Source organism: Hippoglossus hippoglossus, chromosome 14 (assembly GCF_009819705.1).
Source record: "Hippoglossus hippoglossus isolate fHipHip1 chromosome 14, fHipHip1.pri, whole genome shotgun sequence".
Lineage (NCBI taxonomy): Eukaryota > Metazoa > Chordata > Actinopteri > Pleuronectiformes > Pleuronectidae > Hippoglossus > Hippoglossus hippoglossus.
In genome coordinates this window covers 24186359-24207725 of record NC_047164.1, presented here as the reverse complement: position 1 = coordinate 24207725, position 21367 = coordinate 24186359, and the positions used below count along the sequence as shown (strand labels likewise).

Below are 21367 nucleotides of genomic sequence, written 5' to 3'. Positions count from 1 at the left end.
GCTGTGTGCAGACTGTTATTTTTCTACTATTGTAGAACTGTTTGAGGAGGGCTCACTAATGACAAGGATAATAATAAGTAGCTCAGGAGCATTACCACAGGACAAGCAAACAACCCACACCATTAGGCAGGTTGACAATATGCTTTGCATTAGTGAATGCATATTCACCTGAAAATGTACCCGGTTTGAAGACGTCTGAGTTATTTCTCACTTAGAGTATTTCTGCTTTAACATTTTGAGGTCTGAGTTGAAGTGGGTTGTCCAAAATACAGTTTTTATTTCTTTAGTTAAAGGTTCAGTGTGTAAGACTGAGGTGAAAGGGATCTATTGGCAGAAATTGAAGATAAAATAACCCTTCTGATGTTTTCACTAGTGTGTTTCATCTAAATTGTATGAATTGTTGTTTTCTTTACCCTAGAATGAGCCCTTTATATTTAAATACTTTATATTTACATCGGGAGCAGGTCCTCTCTACGGAGGCCTTCATGTTTTGTACAGTAGCCCCAACTTCACCAACTAAACACCTTTTGAGTTTTCATGACAACTGAAGGCTAGCAGAGGTTCTCTGTCATGTTTAGAAGGGGAGGGTAAGGTGAGGGGTATTCAGCTGCAACATGCAACTTCACCACTAGATGTCACTAAATTCTACACACTGCAACTTTAAGTGTTGGCTTTAATGAAATTCACATACATAACATCCTTTTATAAGCTTACTCCTTCTACATGTGTTACTGTGATAAAAACATACTATTGCAAGTACTTCTTTAAATGTGCACTGTGAATAGCAGCCATTGCAGTTACAGTTTGTAGATATATATCAGAATTAATTTGAATGCATAGTAACGCATATGCATAGAAACCTGAAAATTAGAATATATATTTAAAAATCAGTTTCAATTCCCATTTCTCCTGTGAACATAAATAATCTCTTGCATTATTTTCCCTGAGGTACAGTATCTGGTAATATTCTCAATCTCTTGTATGTGTTTTAAGAGACTAAGAAAATGCAAATGCAGGAGGCTAAGGGTGGCTTGATGAGATCGACCTTATCCCCACTGTGTTCACCTTCCCACCAAACAGTCCTGTCTCACATACACACAAACTCATTCACACACGCAGAGCACAACTTGAGTGAGACCCTTGAGACACCAGGACCCTGCACTCCAGATGGCCAAAGCCTCTCCCAGCCCTGCTTGACAGCCTTTCACAATTCTCCCCAGTAAGCGAGGATCCAGCCTCCCTGGACTATCTAACCTTGACACTTCAAGCTCTCGGCAGCAGACACAAAAATATACAATACTGGAATGTAAATGGATGGAAAATAAAACAATATACAAGTTCCCTCTGTGATAGCCATTGCGTATTCCCTCTCGTGCTACACAGACTGATACTTAAATGCATTTGTAGATTTGTTATTATTTATAGTTTAATTTGATTAAAAGTAATAAATAAAATTTATATATGTCTTAAATTCTTGACATTGTTAAATTTTTATGACTTTGCCCCGGCAACAGCCAGTGGCTGGAGGCATTATATTTATTAGTTGTCCGTATGTCCTTCCATTTTTCCGTCCGTCCTGTTCTTGTGAACTCAAACATTTCTTTGGCCTCATTAATGTGAGATCTCAAGACTGACTTGAGGGAATGTCTTCAACTTTTCATCATTTGTCTCTTGGACTCAAAGATGAAGTGATTACATTTCAGTTGTCAAAGATAAAAAATAAATCGTATGCAGAGTTCCTTCAGCTCCTTAAAAAGTCTCAAATTGAAATCTATGAAATTAAGGTCTTAAATTGACCGTAAATTGGCTGCAAAGTATTACATTTGCAGGCAGTGCATTTAAGGCTGAATGGAAAATTGTCACACACAGAGTCCTACCATAAAAACGTCTTTAAAAATATAGTACTGAGACACTGCCTATTTTATTTCTCTAATCTCAAAATACCGATGGGTGTTTATTTCTACCACGCTGAATGTTAAGTATAAATGTGGGCAGAGCACGACACAGCGCCACACAATTCCCAATGGTTCATATCAGTGGTCAGCTACGGAACTGCAATCAGCCCTGTAATTCCTGAAAGTAATGTCTCTCCATGGCAGTTGTAGTGTGTGAACCATTCAACCACGTAGTTTCTTAACACAATCAAACAAGCAGTTAGACACAGTGATGTATCATTTACATTCCTTTAGGCTACACTGTAGTTTTAAAGAAAACAGCACCGTTACACAGGAGGAAAACAGATCGGCCTGTTGCAGCACACAGATGTTAAAGTTAGCTTACGAGTACTGCTGGCTCGCTTTTATGGACACTAACGTTACCTTGGCACCTCTGGTAGGTAGCCTGTTTTTATCCCTCCGGCCCGCCGTGGGGAATCAGAACTACCTTTTGTGCTTGTGAGGTTTATGTAAAGGGTCAGTGACCACTTGAATTTTGCCCGACATAATTTGCCCGTTTTATGTTCAAGTCAATGAAGCTTTATTGGCAGACATGACATAACATTGTACAACAAACAAACTAATAAACAAACAGACTGATAATTATTCAACAAGAGTAACGACAAAGATGGCTCTTAAATTATAATCATTGAGTTCTCAAAAATGTCTTAAAAAGCATTAAATTTGGCTTTAAAAATTGTACAAGAACCCTGTTGTATGAATCTAGAAAAAATGTATATGTAGAAATATGTGCACCCAAACTACACTGGCATACAACTGCAGTGCGGTAATTCTAGTTTACTTAAGATAACAGTTTTAACCAGCTTGTGTTGTTGTTGAAATGTATAAATGAATCTGCATAACAGTTCAAATGAGGCAATGGTGTTGAATGAGCAATAAGAAGCATACAGCAAAAGTTCAAAATGTGTTGCAATAGTGAGGTTAAACACACATGATTAGTAATCAGTGTAGCAGAGGAAATGTAATCGTTAATGCTCCCTCATAGGTTCAGCTTTGCCAGGTAAATGTCAAATATAACAACCCCTCCAGAGCAAGTTCTCAAGGTATCAGCCCTATTTGACATTGTAATATTTCGATTGAGAAGCTGCCTTAAGGTAATCTAACCTATATACGGAGGTCTGAAATCACCTTAATCAAAGGTATTTGCAAAGCAAGAACCCTCTTCTCTTTACCACCAGGTGTTACCTGTTTTTCTAGGTAATTTATAAGATGCTGTGTCTTATCTAAATAGTCTGCAATGTGGTGTACACAGCTACAATAAAAAGGAAGTAATCACTTACTATCCTTATGCCAACTTTGGGGAATGTAGTGTTGATAATTATTCATGCTGTGATATTCAGACAGGCACAGTACGAACAAAAAGTCTTCTAGAGCAGAGTTCAGACTACACAACTGAGGGGGGGCTCACACACTACACCATCTTCAACAAGGAGAAACCCCTCAACTGGTCCTCAAACTACGTTTAGTCACAAAATCACATGCAAGAGAAGACACAGTGAATCTGACTGACCCTCCTGCGCTTATGTGTCATTTTGCTCACAGACAGACACATCCGGCTGGAGGAGGTTAAGTGCTTCAGTGGACATCAAGAATAGAGTGCACTGAGGGCTGCATTGTTCTGTCCGAAAGCGACACCAGCCCAGCACAGTTAATAGCTGCACTGAATTTGTGTTGCCCTGTCCCTGACAAACGTGGTTATTGCTTGATGTCCCTGATTACAGATATGTGCAGTGTAAAAATATCAGGGGGAACCTCACCACTCCATGTACCTTCACCACCTCCCCCCACTTATTTTTCCAGTAAAGTGCATAAAATTGATAAAAATGTTTAAAAAATACCATTCATTTAAGCATACTGTATCAGTGATTAATATTTCAGCCACAGAAATGTTATATTTTACTTTAAATTGAATACAGGTCTTGGTATTATTGGTCGCACCACATGATGAGTGGTCGCTCCAAATGATATGAAAACCTCCTATCGTTTAAAAAGATCAATAAACAATAAATTCCATACAAAAATTTGACTTAAACCAGATTTTGTTAAAATTTCATAGAATTTTCATGAACACAAATAGATGATAGAATGATAGATGAACATTTTAATGCAAATATGCATTTCGTCCAGTAATGAAAAACACATAAGAGCAATATGTACTTCATGTTGCTTTATTTGTAGTTTTCATTTTTAAAATGTTTTAACATACCTTTCTCTTCTCTGAGCAAGGTTCTCCGCTCTTGCTACAGGGTCAGAATTAACACGCTGCATATGGCGAGCGGTTTTTATTTTGCTTGGAAGTGGCATCTGGTAAAATAAATTTAAACAGTTATAAATAAATAAACACATAAATAAATAATAAATTACTAATAAATTCATAATCACCGAGATAAAATTACATGTTACATTTTTGGGGTATTTATTCATGATATTGTACAAAAATTAAACATAAACCGTTGTTTCTGAAATATTAGGAAAAAATACTCTAATTGCATAGAAATATTTTCCAAATAATATTAAAATAAAGTACTTTATGTATATAAATCATTAATTGAATTTAAAAAAGCCCCAAAACTCCCAATCTAGGACATATATCTATCATGTAAAACACTCTGCAATGGTCGCACCACATTTGGTCGCACCACATGATATTTTTCTAGTTCAGTCAAAATTTACAGCCACAGAATTGGCCACCTAAAGAAAACAAACTAGGTCAGCACAAAAGGTCGCTATGACATTTATAATCAAAATATATATTTTTAGAAATAACTACAAATTCATAGTTTTTTTGAGGTCATACCACATGATATCCAAATGTGGCAACTACATACCAGCTGTGAAAAAGGTTATTTTTTTCCAAATTTGAGAGAGAGTTACAAACCTGTTGCTGCTTCCATGGGTCCTTGGCAAAATGGTTTATGATGCAACTTCCTGTCTTTGAATGGATTTCACCATCAAAGTCCCAAATTGGTCATTTCTTGATGGTCGCACCACATGATATTTCATAAAATGGACATCATCGGACAAAGTTTGTTTGTATACTATGATGGAAATATAAATGCAAATGCTTTGCAATTTTGTACAGGATTACAAAAGACTTTGGAAATCATGCCAAATATGGCAGAAAATAAATTTGAATAGATTTTGAGTAATTTCCAAGAAGTTTTCACAACAGCAGTCATGGCCGGACGGTCGCACCACATGATATTTTGACACTTTAAAAAACAGAAACATTTAAATAACTAATGGTTTTTGGAAATTTAAAGTGTGTACATATACAGGACAGGTACTACATATATATGGTATTTCTTTATGTATTTAAACCTTTTTTTAACAGAAGAAAATGCAGTCGGACAGAAAATATAGGCGTCACGTCAATGACCCATATGCATGTGAATAAAAGGATTACATTACATTTTCCCCCTAGATTACAGGTTATTATCTGTCATGGTTACAATAAAATACAACAATAAAAAGGATGGGGTTGAGGAATTGTGGATTAAAGATGTGAAGTTGTTTGATTTTCAAAATATCTTTCAGCAGACATTGAACCCCAGATAGCTCCCAATGTACTATTTGTGTATGTCTAATAGAAAAACACTGTATCAATACAATTGAAGTCTTCAAACGTAAAACAAATAACAGAAAACAAAACATGACATGCCTCCACACCGCATACATACACTGTGGTGTCATCCAAGTGTCCGTAAGCCCCAACATTCAAATGTGACCTGAAACAGTGTCATTAACACCGTGTTTTTAGCCAAAGTGTCCACTGATATTCTCCTCACATAGGTAATGGGTGTATTTTCATCTTTCGGTGAACCATCCCTTTAAATATTTGGCCGTTTGAGCTGGAGATTGGAAATGTATTGTTGTTCTTAGTCGCAGCTGCACAGGTACACAACATCCAGTTGTTGACACTTCCCGGTCAGCTCCCTCTCATTGGCTATTGCGGCTTTCTGATGTAAATATCAAACATTTTTCATATTTTTAAATCAATGTCAACACTAGTCGAAGGTATAGGACAGAGGATGGTGCACCTTGTTGGGATTTGTGAATATTGGCTTTGCAAATAAAATCAGTCAGTCATAAAGTCAGTCAGACGGTCTCCACAGGAAACATAATGGTAGATACTTTAAACAAGCTTAGAATGTTCTCACAGCCACCACTATGTTGATGGAACTGGGAATTGCACAATAACTTGGCCTTGGTTTTTGTCCTGGGAGCTCTCTTATTTGTGGGGAGACATAATAACTTTGTGTGTACTCTTCTTGCAGAAAACTGTTGAGGAAGCTTCTGGGTTGCTATCACCATTTTGAAAGACAATAATCTGGTTTGGTTTATTTGGTTTATTAGTTGTCATTTAAATAAATTGTTGTTACTCTTTTAGATATTTAGATCTAGAAAGAAAAATTGGATAAAAAAAAAATATGTATACTGTTAAATCCCAATTATTTGTTGTAATTCCAAACTGAAAATTGTTATCGGACAACCCAGGGTAGAATGAGCCAGTCTGAGGCTGAAGAGAGAAAAACACAGCCACGTCACCTCCCCTGTATCCACCCTGTAGTTTATCATTGTTCAGCTGTGCGGTGTCATCTTTCCTGGCAATTAGCCTGCAGCTCTCCCTCTCTTTAGTGATAGAAGGGCAGCCGTGTTATTATGGGACGTTGGTCCGGAATACGCTGTCAACACACACACTAAAGTGGGAGGAACAGGCCTTTGTGCCTTCCTCGTGGTTCTGTTGCAGAATAATTTGAATGCAAAGCAAGTCAACTAAGTGATGAGAGAGGTTTGAATTGAGGTCCAGAGGTAAAATGCAGTGTCTGGGTTCAGAGAAAGAGGAGGCTGATGCAGCAGTGTTAATATGGCTCATTATGAGGTGTAATGTCAGCAACCAGCACATTAATGAAACACATCTTTAACTTGTGATCTTTGTAGTTTACAATTCACTGATCCTGTCTCTGGTAAACTGTACTTCTTTGAATGCATCTATTTCTGTCTCCAGACCCATAGTCGAAGCTTCCTTTAAAGTGGTGAGGGGTGACAGCCTCGCTGCAGTGACTAGGCTATTATGCAGTGTAATTACATATTGGGGTTATGGTGGTGACGGAGATGCCACATGGGGACCATAAACCACTGAGATTGGCAGCTGGTGTTTTGTTACCGCTACGAGTTTATGAGGCTATGTTGTTGTCTGGACAATGTCAAGGAAGGCGTCCACACATCAGTGTGCACTATGTGCTCACAGTGATCCCCTCTGCCTGTCACAGTGAATGACCTGACGTAAACCTGGCCATTGCACTGCAGTAATCTGCTGTTTGGTTATGGGACAGGGGTTGGGTATCGTTTTGTTTTTTTCTGATACTGGTGCTAAATCGATACTGGTTCCTAAGCGATGCCAGAACCAATTGTATTGTTTTTCCAATACAAAACACAAAACCTTTTTATTGCTCAAGCAAATTGTAAGTTGGTTTAACACATTTACCGTCACCAGTTTGAAGTACAGTATGTTACTTATATAAATAAGGGTTTACACAATTTACACAAAAAATCACATAAATAAAACCCATTTACAATAGATAAACACTAAATAACAGTTTCAGTTCCTAATACAGCAAAAATACTTTTACTACTTTTAAGTCTACAGCTTCAAACATGTCATCAGTTTTCTCCCCACCGCTGGGGCCACGGACACCCACACTGCTGACTGATGAGATTTGCATGGGGTCACACAAGCAGTAAAACATGGTGCATCTCTCTCTACTGTTCCTCCCTTCCTTCTTCATCTTCATCTTCCTTCTTCATCGTCATACTGCATTCTGACACCAACTCTACAAGTTGTTGCTCCTGGGATCTGGCAGCTTCCAGGCCCCAGCTCTCAGCTCCTCTCTCTTGGCTAAAGTCCTATCTTTCTTAAATGGTCTAGTTGATGTGGAAGCACTTGTATGTCAAATCTGTTGTGGTCATACAGCTCTCAGAGTTCAGTTCTACATAATGCGTGCATTGACCACAGGGGGAAGCAGTTGCACCTCAAGCATTTAGTCTGTTACACTTTGTCTACACATGAGTGTGGCATGGCACAATGTCGGAGCAGCATCAGGCGTTCAGGAAAAGAGTCCAGTTCAAAATTGCTGTAGTTATATGTATAACACAAAGGAAAAGAGACTTAAAAAAAATATATAATAACGTCTCATTTCACATTCATGAGCGAGAGCAAAAGGTGAGTTGAGGCCTGCGTAGAGAGCTGGGTTGATTTAAATAGGAGTGAATCTGTACCGTCAAACACGCATGAGACAGCCGACTCAAAACCACTTCCTGTGTTGACCCACTGTGGGAAATGCAACAGCAGAAGAGCAGCATCTGTGAATGCTGCCAAACAACGGTTCAATGTTCAGACTATCACATCGAACAGTTTAACTCATGATCACATGTTGTCTTCCACATAGTCCGTGCACACTCCAGGATCCAGAATGTGCATTGTCTATTGTGAATCCACTGTGCAAGACAATACGCAGTTTGTTCCCATGAAAGCAAGACAGTGAAGCGATGCAGATATATTGAATGGCTATTGTTGAAATGCTGTCCACACAGTATGTAGTAAGGTGGGGTTTGTTATGATAGAAATCTAAAGGTTATTTTTCATCAGGTATACATATTGTGGTAAAGATGTGATGTTTCAGTCAGTTTTTGTTCAGTGCTGTGATTGGCTTTAGGATAATGAGTGCTGCTGGCGTAGGTATCGTGACAGCAGCACATCACCCACTCCTTTCCACCCGCACCTCTGGAAAGAGGGAGGTGCCAGAAACCTCTTAGCAGATTTCAATTGGTGCTCAAGATGCTGTTTCCACGTGGAAAGCATTGGTCCCTCCTTCCTTTCTCTTCCTTAACCTTTCTCTCCCTCTGTCTCTCTTTTTCTCCCTCCCTGCTCTTGCTTGTATGGCTGACGGAGACCTGACTTTGCTGTGCAGACGCTCTCCCTCTCTCAGCATCATCCTCTCTTTTCTCCCTCCCTCCCTCCCTCCCTCTTTTTTGCTCTTGCCTGTGCGCTATACTCTGCTGATAAGGAGCACTCACTCCAGATGGGCAGCAGATAGAGCCGTTTGGGCTGTCCCTGCAGACCAGAAAACATTATAATTTCACCTGTCGCTATGTTTGCCTCTATTTGGTATGCCAAGAAGCTAGGGAGACGACTTGTACAGAACAGCCGGAAAGCTAAGATGCTGAAAGACAAGGTAGGTTAACTACTGTCTTTGCTTTGCTGATTTACTCTGGCTTGACTAAACAGGTTGAGAATGCAATTTCATGGCAGATCTGTGCCAAACACACTGCTGATCTCATCATTGAGCACTAACTGTTGCTTTGATATGGACATTTTAATGAATTGCTTTCTATGCACTAAATATGTGACTTGGGTAGTGCTGCAGCCGGTAATCCTGCTGCAATTCACCTGTTGATTTACTTGATTAACATTGATGCTGACGTTAGCCATTTGACTTTGGGGGGAAATTAACTTTGCTCAGTGACGTACTTTCCGTCTCCTTTGAGAGGGAAGATAAACAATGTGGTAAAACAGGCCCTGCTGCCTGGAAAGTCTTGTATTGCACATGGAACTCAGGGGCTCACTCCACATCAACGTATTAAGCAATGACAAATTCACCTATTTCAGTTATTCTGTTCCCAACATCTTTTGGACCATCTGCCTCGAGAATTGCCAAGTTTTGACACTGCAGACTCTGCTCTCACCAGCGTATTCTCTCAGTGTCCTCTGATCTATGAACCCTCTAGACAGGGAGCTTTTCTCTTTTGCCTTTGGATGCTCATTTTTTTCACAGTGTTGCTGTTTTGTCATATTCACAACACGAAAAAGAATGTATATTTCCCAATGGCAACAAATACTGACGTGCACTTAGTCAGACATCTGCTTTATAGCCTCAGGCTGGGAATGATGGTCAGTCCACAGTTCACAACTACTGGACACATTTTCTCGAGATTTTCTACAAATATTTTGCTGGCTCCATGACCTTTCATTTAGAACCACAATCAGGTGAAATTTCACTGATTTTACTCTTATGACAACACAAAGGTAACATATGTTTGTCTCAATTACAAAATATTCTGTGAATATTAATTGGGAATAAACCTAATATGTTCATGCTGTTCCGTTGTCTTCAAACAAATTATTCAGATTTAATGAAATTTACAGAGGACAGAAGCTATCCCATAATCTAAAAGTAATTTTCAGGGCAAATTCATGCTCCCAAGTGGATGAACCCTTCAGATGTGCATTAACAGATGACCTTCATCCAGCCAACATTTTGGTACTGAATGATGTATGGAGCTGTGCTGTCTCAAGGGGCTACTAATGCTTTTTTTTTTATCATTACTACACTTTCTTACTAGACATGCAATTTCAATATTGCATAGACCAAGAACATCTCTGTGTCATCAAAAATGAACTAAAATCAACTTTTCCTCGAACTATTGACCTCCATGAAACATTTAATGCCGTGTTCAGGTATTAATGCCGTGTTCAGGTATTGAAATGTGGTGCATGACGACACCATGTTAAGTGTAGAGAGGTTGAGAGAAGCATGGCAGAGGATGTGAGAGAGGATGGGCAGACCAGGTTAAAAATGTTGTGATTGTTGACGTTTCAGTGTTGTGATAGTGTGGTGCTAAACATCATATGTTCATCTACAAACAACCCATGGCCTCTTTGCTGTTTGGACTCAAAGACTGGGTTCAGCTCCTCATTCAAGGACTGCTGATCATCCTGTTTTTCTAAAGCCCTCCATCCATACTTACAGTTTGGTGCCTGGGGGGTGCCTGATTGGGCAGCACTCTTCTGTATTCAGCTAGTGGTAGAAAATCAGCAAAATTACACTCTATGGAGGACCAAAGGAATATATTTGCTCAAAGGCACCTTGTAGTTCATTGCAAATAGGTTTTCCATTAAATACTCAAAGTTCGTCCAGCAGCTGTTTTTCCTCAACATGAGAAATAGCTCTGGCCACAAGCCAATTTTTTGGCCTTTACACCATCTACGAGCCCCAGGTTCCTTCCTTTTGTCTTTTCTCACACTTTGACACACTCATCCCACTTTTGTCCTCATGTCTGATGCCAACATCTTCCAATGTTAGACCAGCTCACCAATTATCTAACTATCAATCCAACTGATTATACTCTAGCTACATACGTAATCTGTGACTCCCTGCAGTGAGTGTGTCAAGGCCACATTTAGTGAACAAAAAGCACTATGCTGCTTACCAACAAATGGGTGTGAGTCAAATGTAAAAGATGTGGTGGAAGCTAACAGATGCTGCAGTAAAGTGCTTGTATTTTACCTAATTGCCTAAGGTACTGGGTAAATGGAACCAGTAATGGACATAATATATTGAGATGATGCTTTTGCAAACAATATAGGGCTTTCAGGGATACATGTACTGCATATCCATTAAGCATATATGCATATGTTGCTGTATACATCTAATGACATGACTGGTTATACTTGCATAAGAGAAGGATTAGGATTACAATGTGACTCTTCCCTTTTACATCTTGGTGAAATAACTTATTGACTGTTGAAAAGATTTACATCCTCATATGGTGGAATTTATACAATAATAATAAGTTTGAAAGCTAAATATTGGAGGTTTTAGAATTTCTCATACAAAGATTAAGGGGCAGAATGTGCACCCCATTCTTTCCCAGTCTCCATGCTGGTCTTTATTAAATGACCTGGTCGGACTGTGGTGTCACAAGGTGATGGAGCTCTGGGGGTATATGTGAGTGTATGAATACAGTAATACATGAGGACACTTTCTTCCACTCAGCTGGGAAGCAACTAATTGAAGCTGTGTGATATTTTAAACCAACGTGCTCTCAGATTTCATCTCTCTTCGGAATGGCCTGTACATACAGCACCTGAAAGCTTCCCAGTTGGGAAAAATTCTGTTTCCCCATCTCTGCTTTAAGGTAGACTGAAGTAATTGAATCGTTGTCTTTGCAATGCCTTTCCGACAACTGTTTCCTAAATGTTTTTTCTAAATCCCTGCCACAGAGTTCAAGTTCAAACTAGTGAATACAATAGATAAGATAAGACTAAAGCAAGCTGATATTCAAGTTATTTTCAGTATCAGCTCTGAATAAGCAGACATTACCTCCTTTAGTGTCCCTTTCCCAGGACAAATGATTTTTTATTCAGTTTTAATTCAAACAGACACCTCACATCTAGAAGAACAGGTTCATGCAGCAGTGCTTTGAAACCAAATTGGAAGAATTCTTTAATAATGGGACACTATCCATGCCACATTTAAATTTAGCCAGGTGTCATCTCCAGAAAAGAACTTGTTGTAATTTCCTCTCTCTAAATTATTTGAAGATACATATTTCCACTGCACACTGTTACTGTTGCATTGAATTTTCGAGTTAAACAGAAAGTTTGTCTGTGAAATTTTCTCCGAAATCATTTGAGCACATTTTACATAACAGAGAAGCTTACAAGGTGGATCATATGGAGAGTTACTGTATAAAAAGACATATGTAAAGATTTGCTGCTATTTTCTAAATTCTATTTTATTGTTTATTTGCAGTGTCTTCCAAAAAGGCTTGGATAAAAGCTGTGTTTCAGCCATTTGGAGCACATGCATTATGTAGTGATAGTGTTTTGGTAATAAATGGGATATGCAAGGGCAAAAAGGGAATTAAAGGCCATGTCTAAATTTGTAACACAGATTTCAGGTTATATTTTGGTCAGTGGGATGAGCGAGGCAGTGTTGGTGAGGTCAGGAATGAGTCACCGGCTGACATGAAGCAAAGGATGGGTTTTACCTAACAGGATAAGGTCATACCGTGCTGGCCATTTTTGTATCCAGTTTAAAATCACATTGTCTACAATCACCGTCAACTGTTTTTTATAGTGGTGATAGTAAACACCCACTCCCCCTAAACCTCTTCAAACAATTATCATGCTGTGCTTTGAGCTGCCTGTACGCCAGAGTGGAGGTTTCTATTAAAGCTCTTTATATTGGAGCGTCCTTGTTGCTGATTGGTTATGTTGCATAACCAAAACATCTCTGGTTTGATGTGTGCTGGGGACCTTTGCTGCATATCTTTACTCTCTTGTTGAAATTGTATGAAATTAACACTTATCCGTTGCAGCAATATTGTTTGTCACTTTAGTCTCTGGACAGTGGCATGTGCAAATTTTCTCAGGGTTCAATAGATCCAGCCACTCACAGGATACCAATACATGTAGTGAAATAAAATATATAACGTTAGTCACCATTAGTGGGTTGCCCTATCACTATACCACGATGCATGATGATGTCGCCAATTGCTAAGAGAGTCTGTAAAAATGTGACAGCACATTAGTGGTATCATAACAGTGTTTCCACTGGTAACATTTTGTGGTAGTAGTTCTGCCAAAAAAATAAAAAAAATCTACTCAGCCAATCAGTCATCTTATCCACCGCCTGGATGACTCACTCATGCAGACATTGAGGTGGAGGTGAGACAATGCACCTCTCTTCAGTTACTATACATCAGCCTTCAAGGCTTTATGGCTCACTAAAGTAACTTGGCTACCACTAATGGCTTACACACTTTTCTGCTGATACTTTTCTCACACACCTGATAATCTCACCTGCCACAACAAATCTGCTAAATGAAACTGAGTCACATTTACACTGGTGCAGTCATCCTGGTGCAGTCATCCTGTACCTGTTACCTTGTTGAATGAAGCAATGGAGACGGGTGAAAGGCTGAACTATAACCAGCCTACATTAATTCATAGAATGATGTAGTATTTGTTTACCTCCATACACATGGAGAGGGGACATGGATTAGGGATTGAAGATATAGCTCATTGAGCTAAAGAGAAAGATAGATGACATATCTCCAAACGTAAGCATGTGATTGGCCCTAATATGTTAAATGGTAATTTTCAAATAAAAAATTACTGTGTTAAAATATATAAATTGACATAAATAATTGAAAGTATTCAAAATAAATTCATTACAATAGTGGTTTTCTCTGGTCATTTTATCACAGAGAGCCATTCAGGCCTCTACCTTACCTGGCTCTCCACTTCAAATGGTAACTTGCTCTCCAAACATCCCAAATTAATCTGTTTCTACAGCTGTCCACAGTGAACTGTGCTTTATTTCAAAGGACTTAGCACGGATCACAGCAACCCTCACAGCTGCTGAATGGCTGTCTGCTGTCAGAGATATCATAATTACAAACTGAGCCCACAGAAATAAGCCAACAACACTAAATAAATAAGACACAGAGGGTTTTTTTGTAATACTGCAGTTGCAAAGAACATGTGCAGCATTCTATAAATGAATTGTGTAATTACAATCAGGAAGTCCTTGACTACCCCACAAGCCAAAACTGAGTCTTGAAAAAGTCATAGTCAAAGTCATAATGTGTAATGGACACTTAAAGGCAGAACATCACTAGATACTGGCAAGTCAAAGAGTTAGAGACAGCAGTGTACCACAACATCTCTACAACACTCACGCTTATCCTTTGAGCAGGCAGTGTTGGTAATCTGCTGACAAAAGCTTGCTGTAAACAAACTGCTGAGATTGACTGCACAGTGCGGTAAAATTCAATCTATGAACATAAATTGGAAATGCTTGTAGGCTGTGTTTAACTGTTGTGGAATTTTGAGGTTGGTTTGAAGCAGCTACATCTCAGTTTGAATGATTTGAGTCCCGTTTGAATAGGATTCACTGTCAGCGTCATCTGAATAGCCCCTATTTCCCCTTTGCCTCCTCAAACACCCGCATCACCATGAACCATCCTGCTTCTCACTCATCTTTGTTGGCAGCTGAATAGTGACTCTCATCACCGCAGACTGGATTCATCATTAGCTCAGCTCACAGAAACATGAAGGAAAGCCTTTCTTTTCTTTTTGCCTGTTATTGAGTATAAAAATCAATCAATCAATCAGTTTCTAATCAGAGACAGTCCAATTAGCAACTGACAGCTGAGTGCCAAAATACTCGGCTGAATCCAGAGAAAACACTTTTTTTAAATATAATTTAGGTGCAGTACATCTGTTTCACAAAAACTTTATCGGTTGTTTTACTCTGTTTCATTTGAGCATAAAACCTTTGGGCTCTGCCACTCTAACTAAGTATTTAAAGACATAAATTATCTCTCTTTCTCTCTTTCTTCCTCTCTCTTTGTCTTTTGCTCTCTCTCTCTCTTCCCTCTTTAGCCTGTTTTACGTTTCCCACACTCATGATGTCCTAGTGGCAAAGCAGCCATTTGCTGTGTGGGAACCAGCCCTTGCGATAATGGATATGCACTCTTGTAGCATGATGGCTGAGTGGGTTTTTGAGAGGGCCAATGTCAAGCAGTTGGAGAACAGAGTGAAAAATGGTAGTGTGTGATGGGGTTATCTTTGTGACTATTTCTTTTATTTTTAAGCCTATCCAACATGTCTGCAGTCACATTCTGCTTACCCTCTACCGTTATTTATGTTTGTCTTACCTACAAGTTGTTTTCAGTGTGACGAAGGGCGAGTCTAATCCTGCAGTCATCCAGTCCTGAAACAGAGAGCGTCACTGCTTCCAGGCAGCCCGGGCCTGAGGCCTGAGTTGTTCTAACATCCGTACATCCTCTTGCAGCCTGACCCAGTGGAAGACAGGGAGGGAGAAAATGAGAAGCCTGTGTGTGGGAGGGAGATGGCCATGGGCTGGTTAAAAGAGAAGAGGCCATTGACAAACGAGCAAATGAAAGAGACAGAACACAAAGTGAGAGGAGGAAGAATGGGAGGAGACAGACAGGTTGTTGAGGAGGCTGCTTATCTCTCTCTTTTCTTGTTCAGCCTCTTCTCTCTGATTGTGCCAATCACAAAAGTGTCGAACAAAAGGTTATTCCTATAATTTTCAATTCGCTTGTGTTTGATTCAGCTCCCACTGCAGTGACTAAGTTAAATTATTTGAGCTCATTATGGTGTGTTTGTGTTTTGATGGGTGTGTGTTTGTTTGTGGCATGGGCTCCACCTCTTTTCCTGACGTGCTCCATTGATCTGTCTCTAATCTACTTTTGGCTTCCTGACAGAGCTTACTTCCCTCAGGCATTAATTATGCCTCCATGTGAGTTATATCAGTGGGCTGTAGCACCCAGCACTCTGCCCTGCCTAATCCAATCGCATTCACTTCTTTGGCCCGGCCACTGCTGCTCTCACCCAATCAGATATATTGAGTATGTGTCGCAAGTGTTTCCCCTGGCTTACACCCCCCTAGAGCAATATCACCCATCCGTGGTCCTCCTATGTAAAGAATGCACTGTGTCTCCCAGCTGCACATAGATAGGCAGATGTGTCCAGCGCAGGGCCTCTAATCCACCCAAACTCCAGCTAATGGGTGAGAAGTGGATTTTATAACAATGTAAACTGGATTAGAATGGATTATTTTACTTCTGAAGATGTGGGAAGTCACTGAACTTTGTATCTTCACTGGGATGTCTTTATTCAAACAAGATGCCCTGTTCTTTGTAGAAGAGGTTTGATCTGCTTGGTAACCTCAGTCGCTCAGGGTTCATTTGGATGTACAGTCCGTTCACAATGAGCTTCATGGGGAAGCGACGGTGGGACAGCATGATGAACAACTCTTCGCTGGGCTACACCCTCCATGGAGGAAGTGTCCCGAACCTTCTGCCCCCTCCACGTTCTGAAGGCATGGGAACCCTCAAGAAGAGACTGTCCATGGACACCCTGCGGGGCTGGGCCCCAGATCTGGGGAGCCTGAGTATGGGTCTTAATCTCAATTTGAGCCCAGTGAAGTGGCCGTCACTTGTTACTGTCTGCAAATGGAAACAGACCCTGTCAGAGAAGCTGAAGAAGAGACACTATGGCACTGAGGATGAATCACAGGTAGAAAACTCTGAGACCGATATATCACTGACATCTCGGTGTTAGAAGGGTTTAATTATATATTATTTTATATTCCAGTTTTTGTTGCATCTTCTCTGAGGCTTTCAACTTATTAATATGGGATAATTACTTCAAATTAACAGTGCAAAGGGCAGTAGTGCAGTATCAAAACATCAGGCTCATGATAATCTTGTCTAAACAAAGTTGGCTCCTTAGTGACTGCCACAAGATCCTTCATTCTTCAAGTGTGAACACACAGAGTGTCCACTTATGCAACAGTAATGAAGGCAGCAACTTCTCCTCTGGTTTTAAAGCTTTTACATTCCATGTAATACTGAATGTAGCTTTCCATCAAATAGGTTTCTTAGATTTATGGAATCATTAAATAGCAGATATTTCCTATAAGACTTTACTTGTATCCCTTAATGGAGTCGCTGGCTAGTGATCCGTCACATCAACAGCCACTGGGGCTTTTAGTAGCTTTTGATTTGGTTAATTCCCACTGCTCTCTGGGTTGTGCCATTAATAACATGATAAATAGCTTACTGTATAATTTGATGTGTTCACTATCTTCCACCCTTTAGTCAAGGTTGATGTTTAAGCCACTCTAGGGCTGATGTGGTTGCAAAGAGTATTGTAGGAGGATAAGAGAATATGTTTTCAGACTTCATGGCAGTATGTACTTGGTGCACAGTTGATCAAAGATGGAGATGTTTTAGCAAGTGAAACTGTTGAGCTGACAGCAGAGTGAGGTCAGTCCCTTGGTTGGTTGCTTGGATATGACTGAGTGTGAATGATGTGCTGCCCTCTCTGAAGTAGCTGTTAATTGGACATTTAGGTGTTTTCTTCTCTGTGTAACTCCTCATGGTGATTGCTGTCTATGGCAGGGCTACTGTAAATTGGTGCTGTAGTTTTTCCCAAAACCATTGTTTTTAGTTGAAGGATATTTTTAAATCCATTAACTTAGCGTAGCAATAATCATGCATATTCTCCAAGTCTCTAACTACAGTCTCCAAGTATGACTGAAGGTTGACTGTGGTTAACCCTGCCCTGGAAAGGAACATATCATTAATTACATTGACAAGGCAGATTGCCACATGAATATTTTATTCATCGTGACATTTTCCAAAGAGATCATTTTAAGTATACGAAAAAAAGTTGACAAAAAGTCCAGGCCTCGTCAAACATTTATGGAGCATATCCCGACGGAAACAGAAACATCACATTATGTGGTGTTATTGTTGTATATGGTGATCAGCGTGAGTTTTTGTGAGGCTAATTTGCCTGATCATGCAGTGTCGGAAAATATATGTTAGTTCCTAGAAAAAAATGGGTTTAAATACTGTTTGGGTCAAAATGTTATTTAAGTGATGGCATTTGAGTTCAAATAAGAAATTAAGGTTGCTCTGTTTTATACATGTCTCATGATAAAGACAAGTGTATTGCAACTTTCTGTCAATAAGTATAAGTAAGTAGTATGTTGGCTTGTCTGTAAGAAAGAATGTCACGGTGATAAAGTGAATCTGAAAGTTACAAATGCACAGAAATATTAACATCGACTAGTCTGGTAAATTTTTACCAATTTGTATAAATAAGTTAATGTGAATTTTTCAAAGTAATTCTATACAGTTTCCTGAGGGAATTGCCTCTTCAATAATGATTCTATGTAAACAGCAGATTATATAGATATAAATGTATAGTGTGACAGGGAACAATGTGAGAATATAAAATCCTATTGCAGCAGAAATTCCATGTGTCTTAATATTAATTGAACAACTTAAAATCTTGTTTAAATCCTACATAAGACATAAGCCAAACCATCATCCATGGCTAAAATATCCACTGCAGCTTCACAGTACAACACTTCACTCTTTTATTGTGAAGGAGTTGGAGGGGATGCATTGTTTGCATCACAGAAAAAAAAAATGTTCAAATGAATGCAACTGATCTGGAGAGTGAAATAAACATTGGCACTGAGAATTGTAGTTATTCTGTTAGTATTTCTATCAAATGTCACTACTAAATGTATTGTGCTAAACTCCAGCAGCAGTGTGTCTTAAGGTACCAGGCAAGATACAATGGACTTTACTGCAGGTCACTAATACAAACTGATTTTCTATTTGTAGACCGTAGGAACAAAAGGCTGGGTGATTTCAAACTCCCCTCCATGGCCACACATGCAAGTGCAACAGATTTGGCTTTGGTAGAGTTATGAGGAATGAGAGAAGTGGGGGTCAGTTAAGTGGGATTTAGCGGGTTAACTGGTCTTATCATAATTTTGTGACATTGTGGGCCTGCCATATCAAAGATTTTCAGTTTATGCCTATGGGAGCCCTGTGCCAAATTGTGATTTATGAGACAATGTGGTGTCAGTTCCAGCTTCACATCCCTGCATCATCCATCATTCTTTGTCTTATCTCAGTTGGATGTAGACACGTAAACATGTTTTGCACAGCCAGATGTGTTCATCTTGGTACCTAAGGGATCATAGAAACTGTCAACCATGTCTACCTGGTTTGTACTTTGTATGTGTACCAGGTAACTGCTCTGTCCAGCATGCTGAATGCAGCATAAAGTCAGTTTGTTGAGTTTGTTGAGTTGACTCACTCAGAATAAATGACCACTGCTGTCTGCCTGTTATTGCCAGCCCTCAAATCAAAAGCAGAATTATACTGAGTAGAGCTAGAGGGAGGTATTTGTTACTTAAAGACCACAAACACACACACACACAGACCCACACAGACCCACACACAAACACCGATCCAGAATAACAGGGGACAAATGTCTGTCTTCCTTTTTGTGTCAGTGCTACTGCAGGTGACCTTTCATCCCCTTGCTAAAATGTTGTTGTTGTTTTTGTTGTTCTAGAAATAGATTTAAATTGTTTGTATCTTTGCTAAAGCTGGAGATGCCCACCAGCCACCAGAGTGGAACATGCCCACTCCAAAATGATAAAAGAAAAAGTGTGTGTGTAGATTACCATTACCATTGTGTTATGAAGGAGGAATAACATAACAAATCCACCAACTAAGGGCAGTGGATTTTTTTGTAAATTAGCTTAAGTTAGTAGATGCTGCTAGTTGGTCAGGCCTACAGCTTAAAGCTGAAGTGTAAGTGCCACCATGTGGCAAGTTGGATGTATTGCATAAAATTCAATGCTTGTCAGTGCACTAAAATGTTTGTCAGAAAAGGTTTTTCTGCACCTTAAGTTTATAGGCAATTGAAGAAGGCTCTTGCTTCTGTTTCAAGTTGTACAATTGATGCATATCATTTACATTCTCTTGTCAGTGTGGCAAAATGTGTCAATGCATTTTACACTTTATATTCAATGTTCAGTACATGTCTATGTAGGCCAGCTATCTTATTGTCAGACAAGAGGGTCTGCATACCTCCATAAAAGCATTGCTCCGGACATCACTCGATGCACCTGCAATGTTGAGTTATATTAGGAAAATGTCCTGTAAAATGATTTGTGGGAGCAATCAGCCCAAACTGGTTAATGGTGCTTTCTTGAATAGCCACAGGCCACATGTTGATGGAACAGGAGAGAAAATGGCCCATTAAAGCAATTCAACTTTCCTACCATGAGCTCTCCTCCTCATTGCAATGACGATTGTGTTCCTTCGTGACAGACGCCTGAGTGGCTGAGAGCTGTTCAATCCAGTTGCACCGTCACACTAAATGACCTGTCAGATTTTGATTAGCTCATCCCGAGTTTGTGTCAGGGGTCAAATGGTTCCTGGATGCACTGACAATGAAAGTCACACACAACCATCCCAGGTTTGTGTGAGACTGCATGAACACCCAGTTGACTGGACTGTATACTGCCCTGGAGATAGTACATGTGTTAAACAATCTAATAGCACAGCAAGTAATAGTATGCACAAATTTACAATATGTAATGTATTCAACCTCATCTGAGGTCACACAGACTGTGATATCCTTCACTGAGGTGAATATTTAAATCTGTACAGAATGTTGCCATTAAATTATGAGTCAAATCTATTAATATATTTCTACGAAACTATGTTCAAGCACCAGAAATTATTGATGTTTTCTTTATTTGCAACAATGTTAAGATACAGATATACAAAATATAGAAAAGAGGATAAAGTCATGCAGTGTAAACAATTGTTTGGCTTGAAATATTGGTCTTCAATCTTCCAGTGCTAGTGACATTGTTGATGTTGTACGTGTGATGTAGATAATTATATGTTCACAAAAAGTTCAGAGTTCAGAATAAAGCTGTGGGACTTGAAGCACAAGTAAGTCAGTAAGTAGAATAAGTTTAGGGTCCTGTGTTCCAGTTCAGCAAAGATGTCACATGGTGGTGAAGGTCCAATAATGTCACAGTGTGTTAGATAAGAGGCAATATTATAATATAATATATTCTAAATAGTAGACAAGGCAGGGACCAGAAGAAATACTTGTGGAATATGTTTTAATAATGATAAATACTCTGATTGGATGTTTCCAGCTTAGACAAATTAATAAGACTTAATAAGCAGACAATGAT

At 39.3% G+C, this 21367-nt stretch overlaps 1 protein-coding gene across 25 annotated transcripts in view; it reads left to right on the top strand.

Moving 5' to 3' along the window:
• Nucleotides 1–21367, top strand: part of dlg2 (discs, large homolog 2 (Drosophila)) — a 188388-nt gene that overhangs the window by 107056 nt on the left and 59965 nt on the right. Inside the window, exon 1 of one of the 25 annotated variants that reach the window (XM_034605689.1) lies at nt 8879–9190. The exons of the other annotated variants lie outside the window; for them this stretch is intronic. Within the exon in view, the coding sequence (XP_034461580.1) occupies nt 9107–9190 (84 nt within the window). The 5' untranslated portion in view covers nt 8879–9106. Of the gene's footprint in view, nt 1–8878; nt 9191–21367 lie in introns of those variants that run through there. 25 annotated transcript variants of the gene reach the window in all.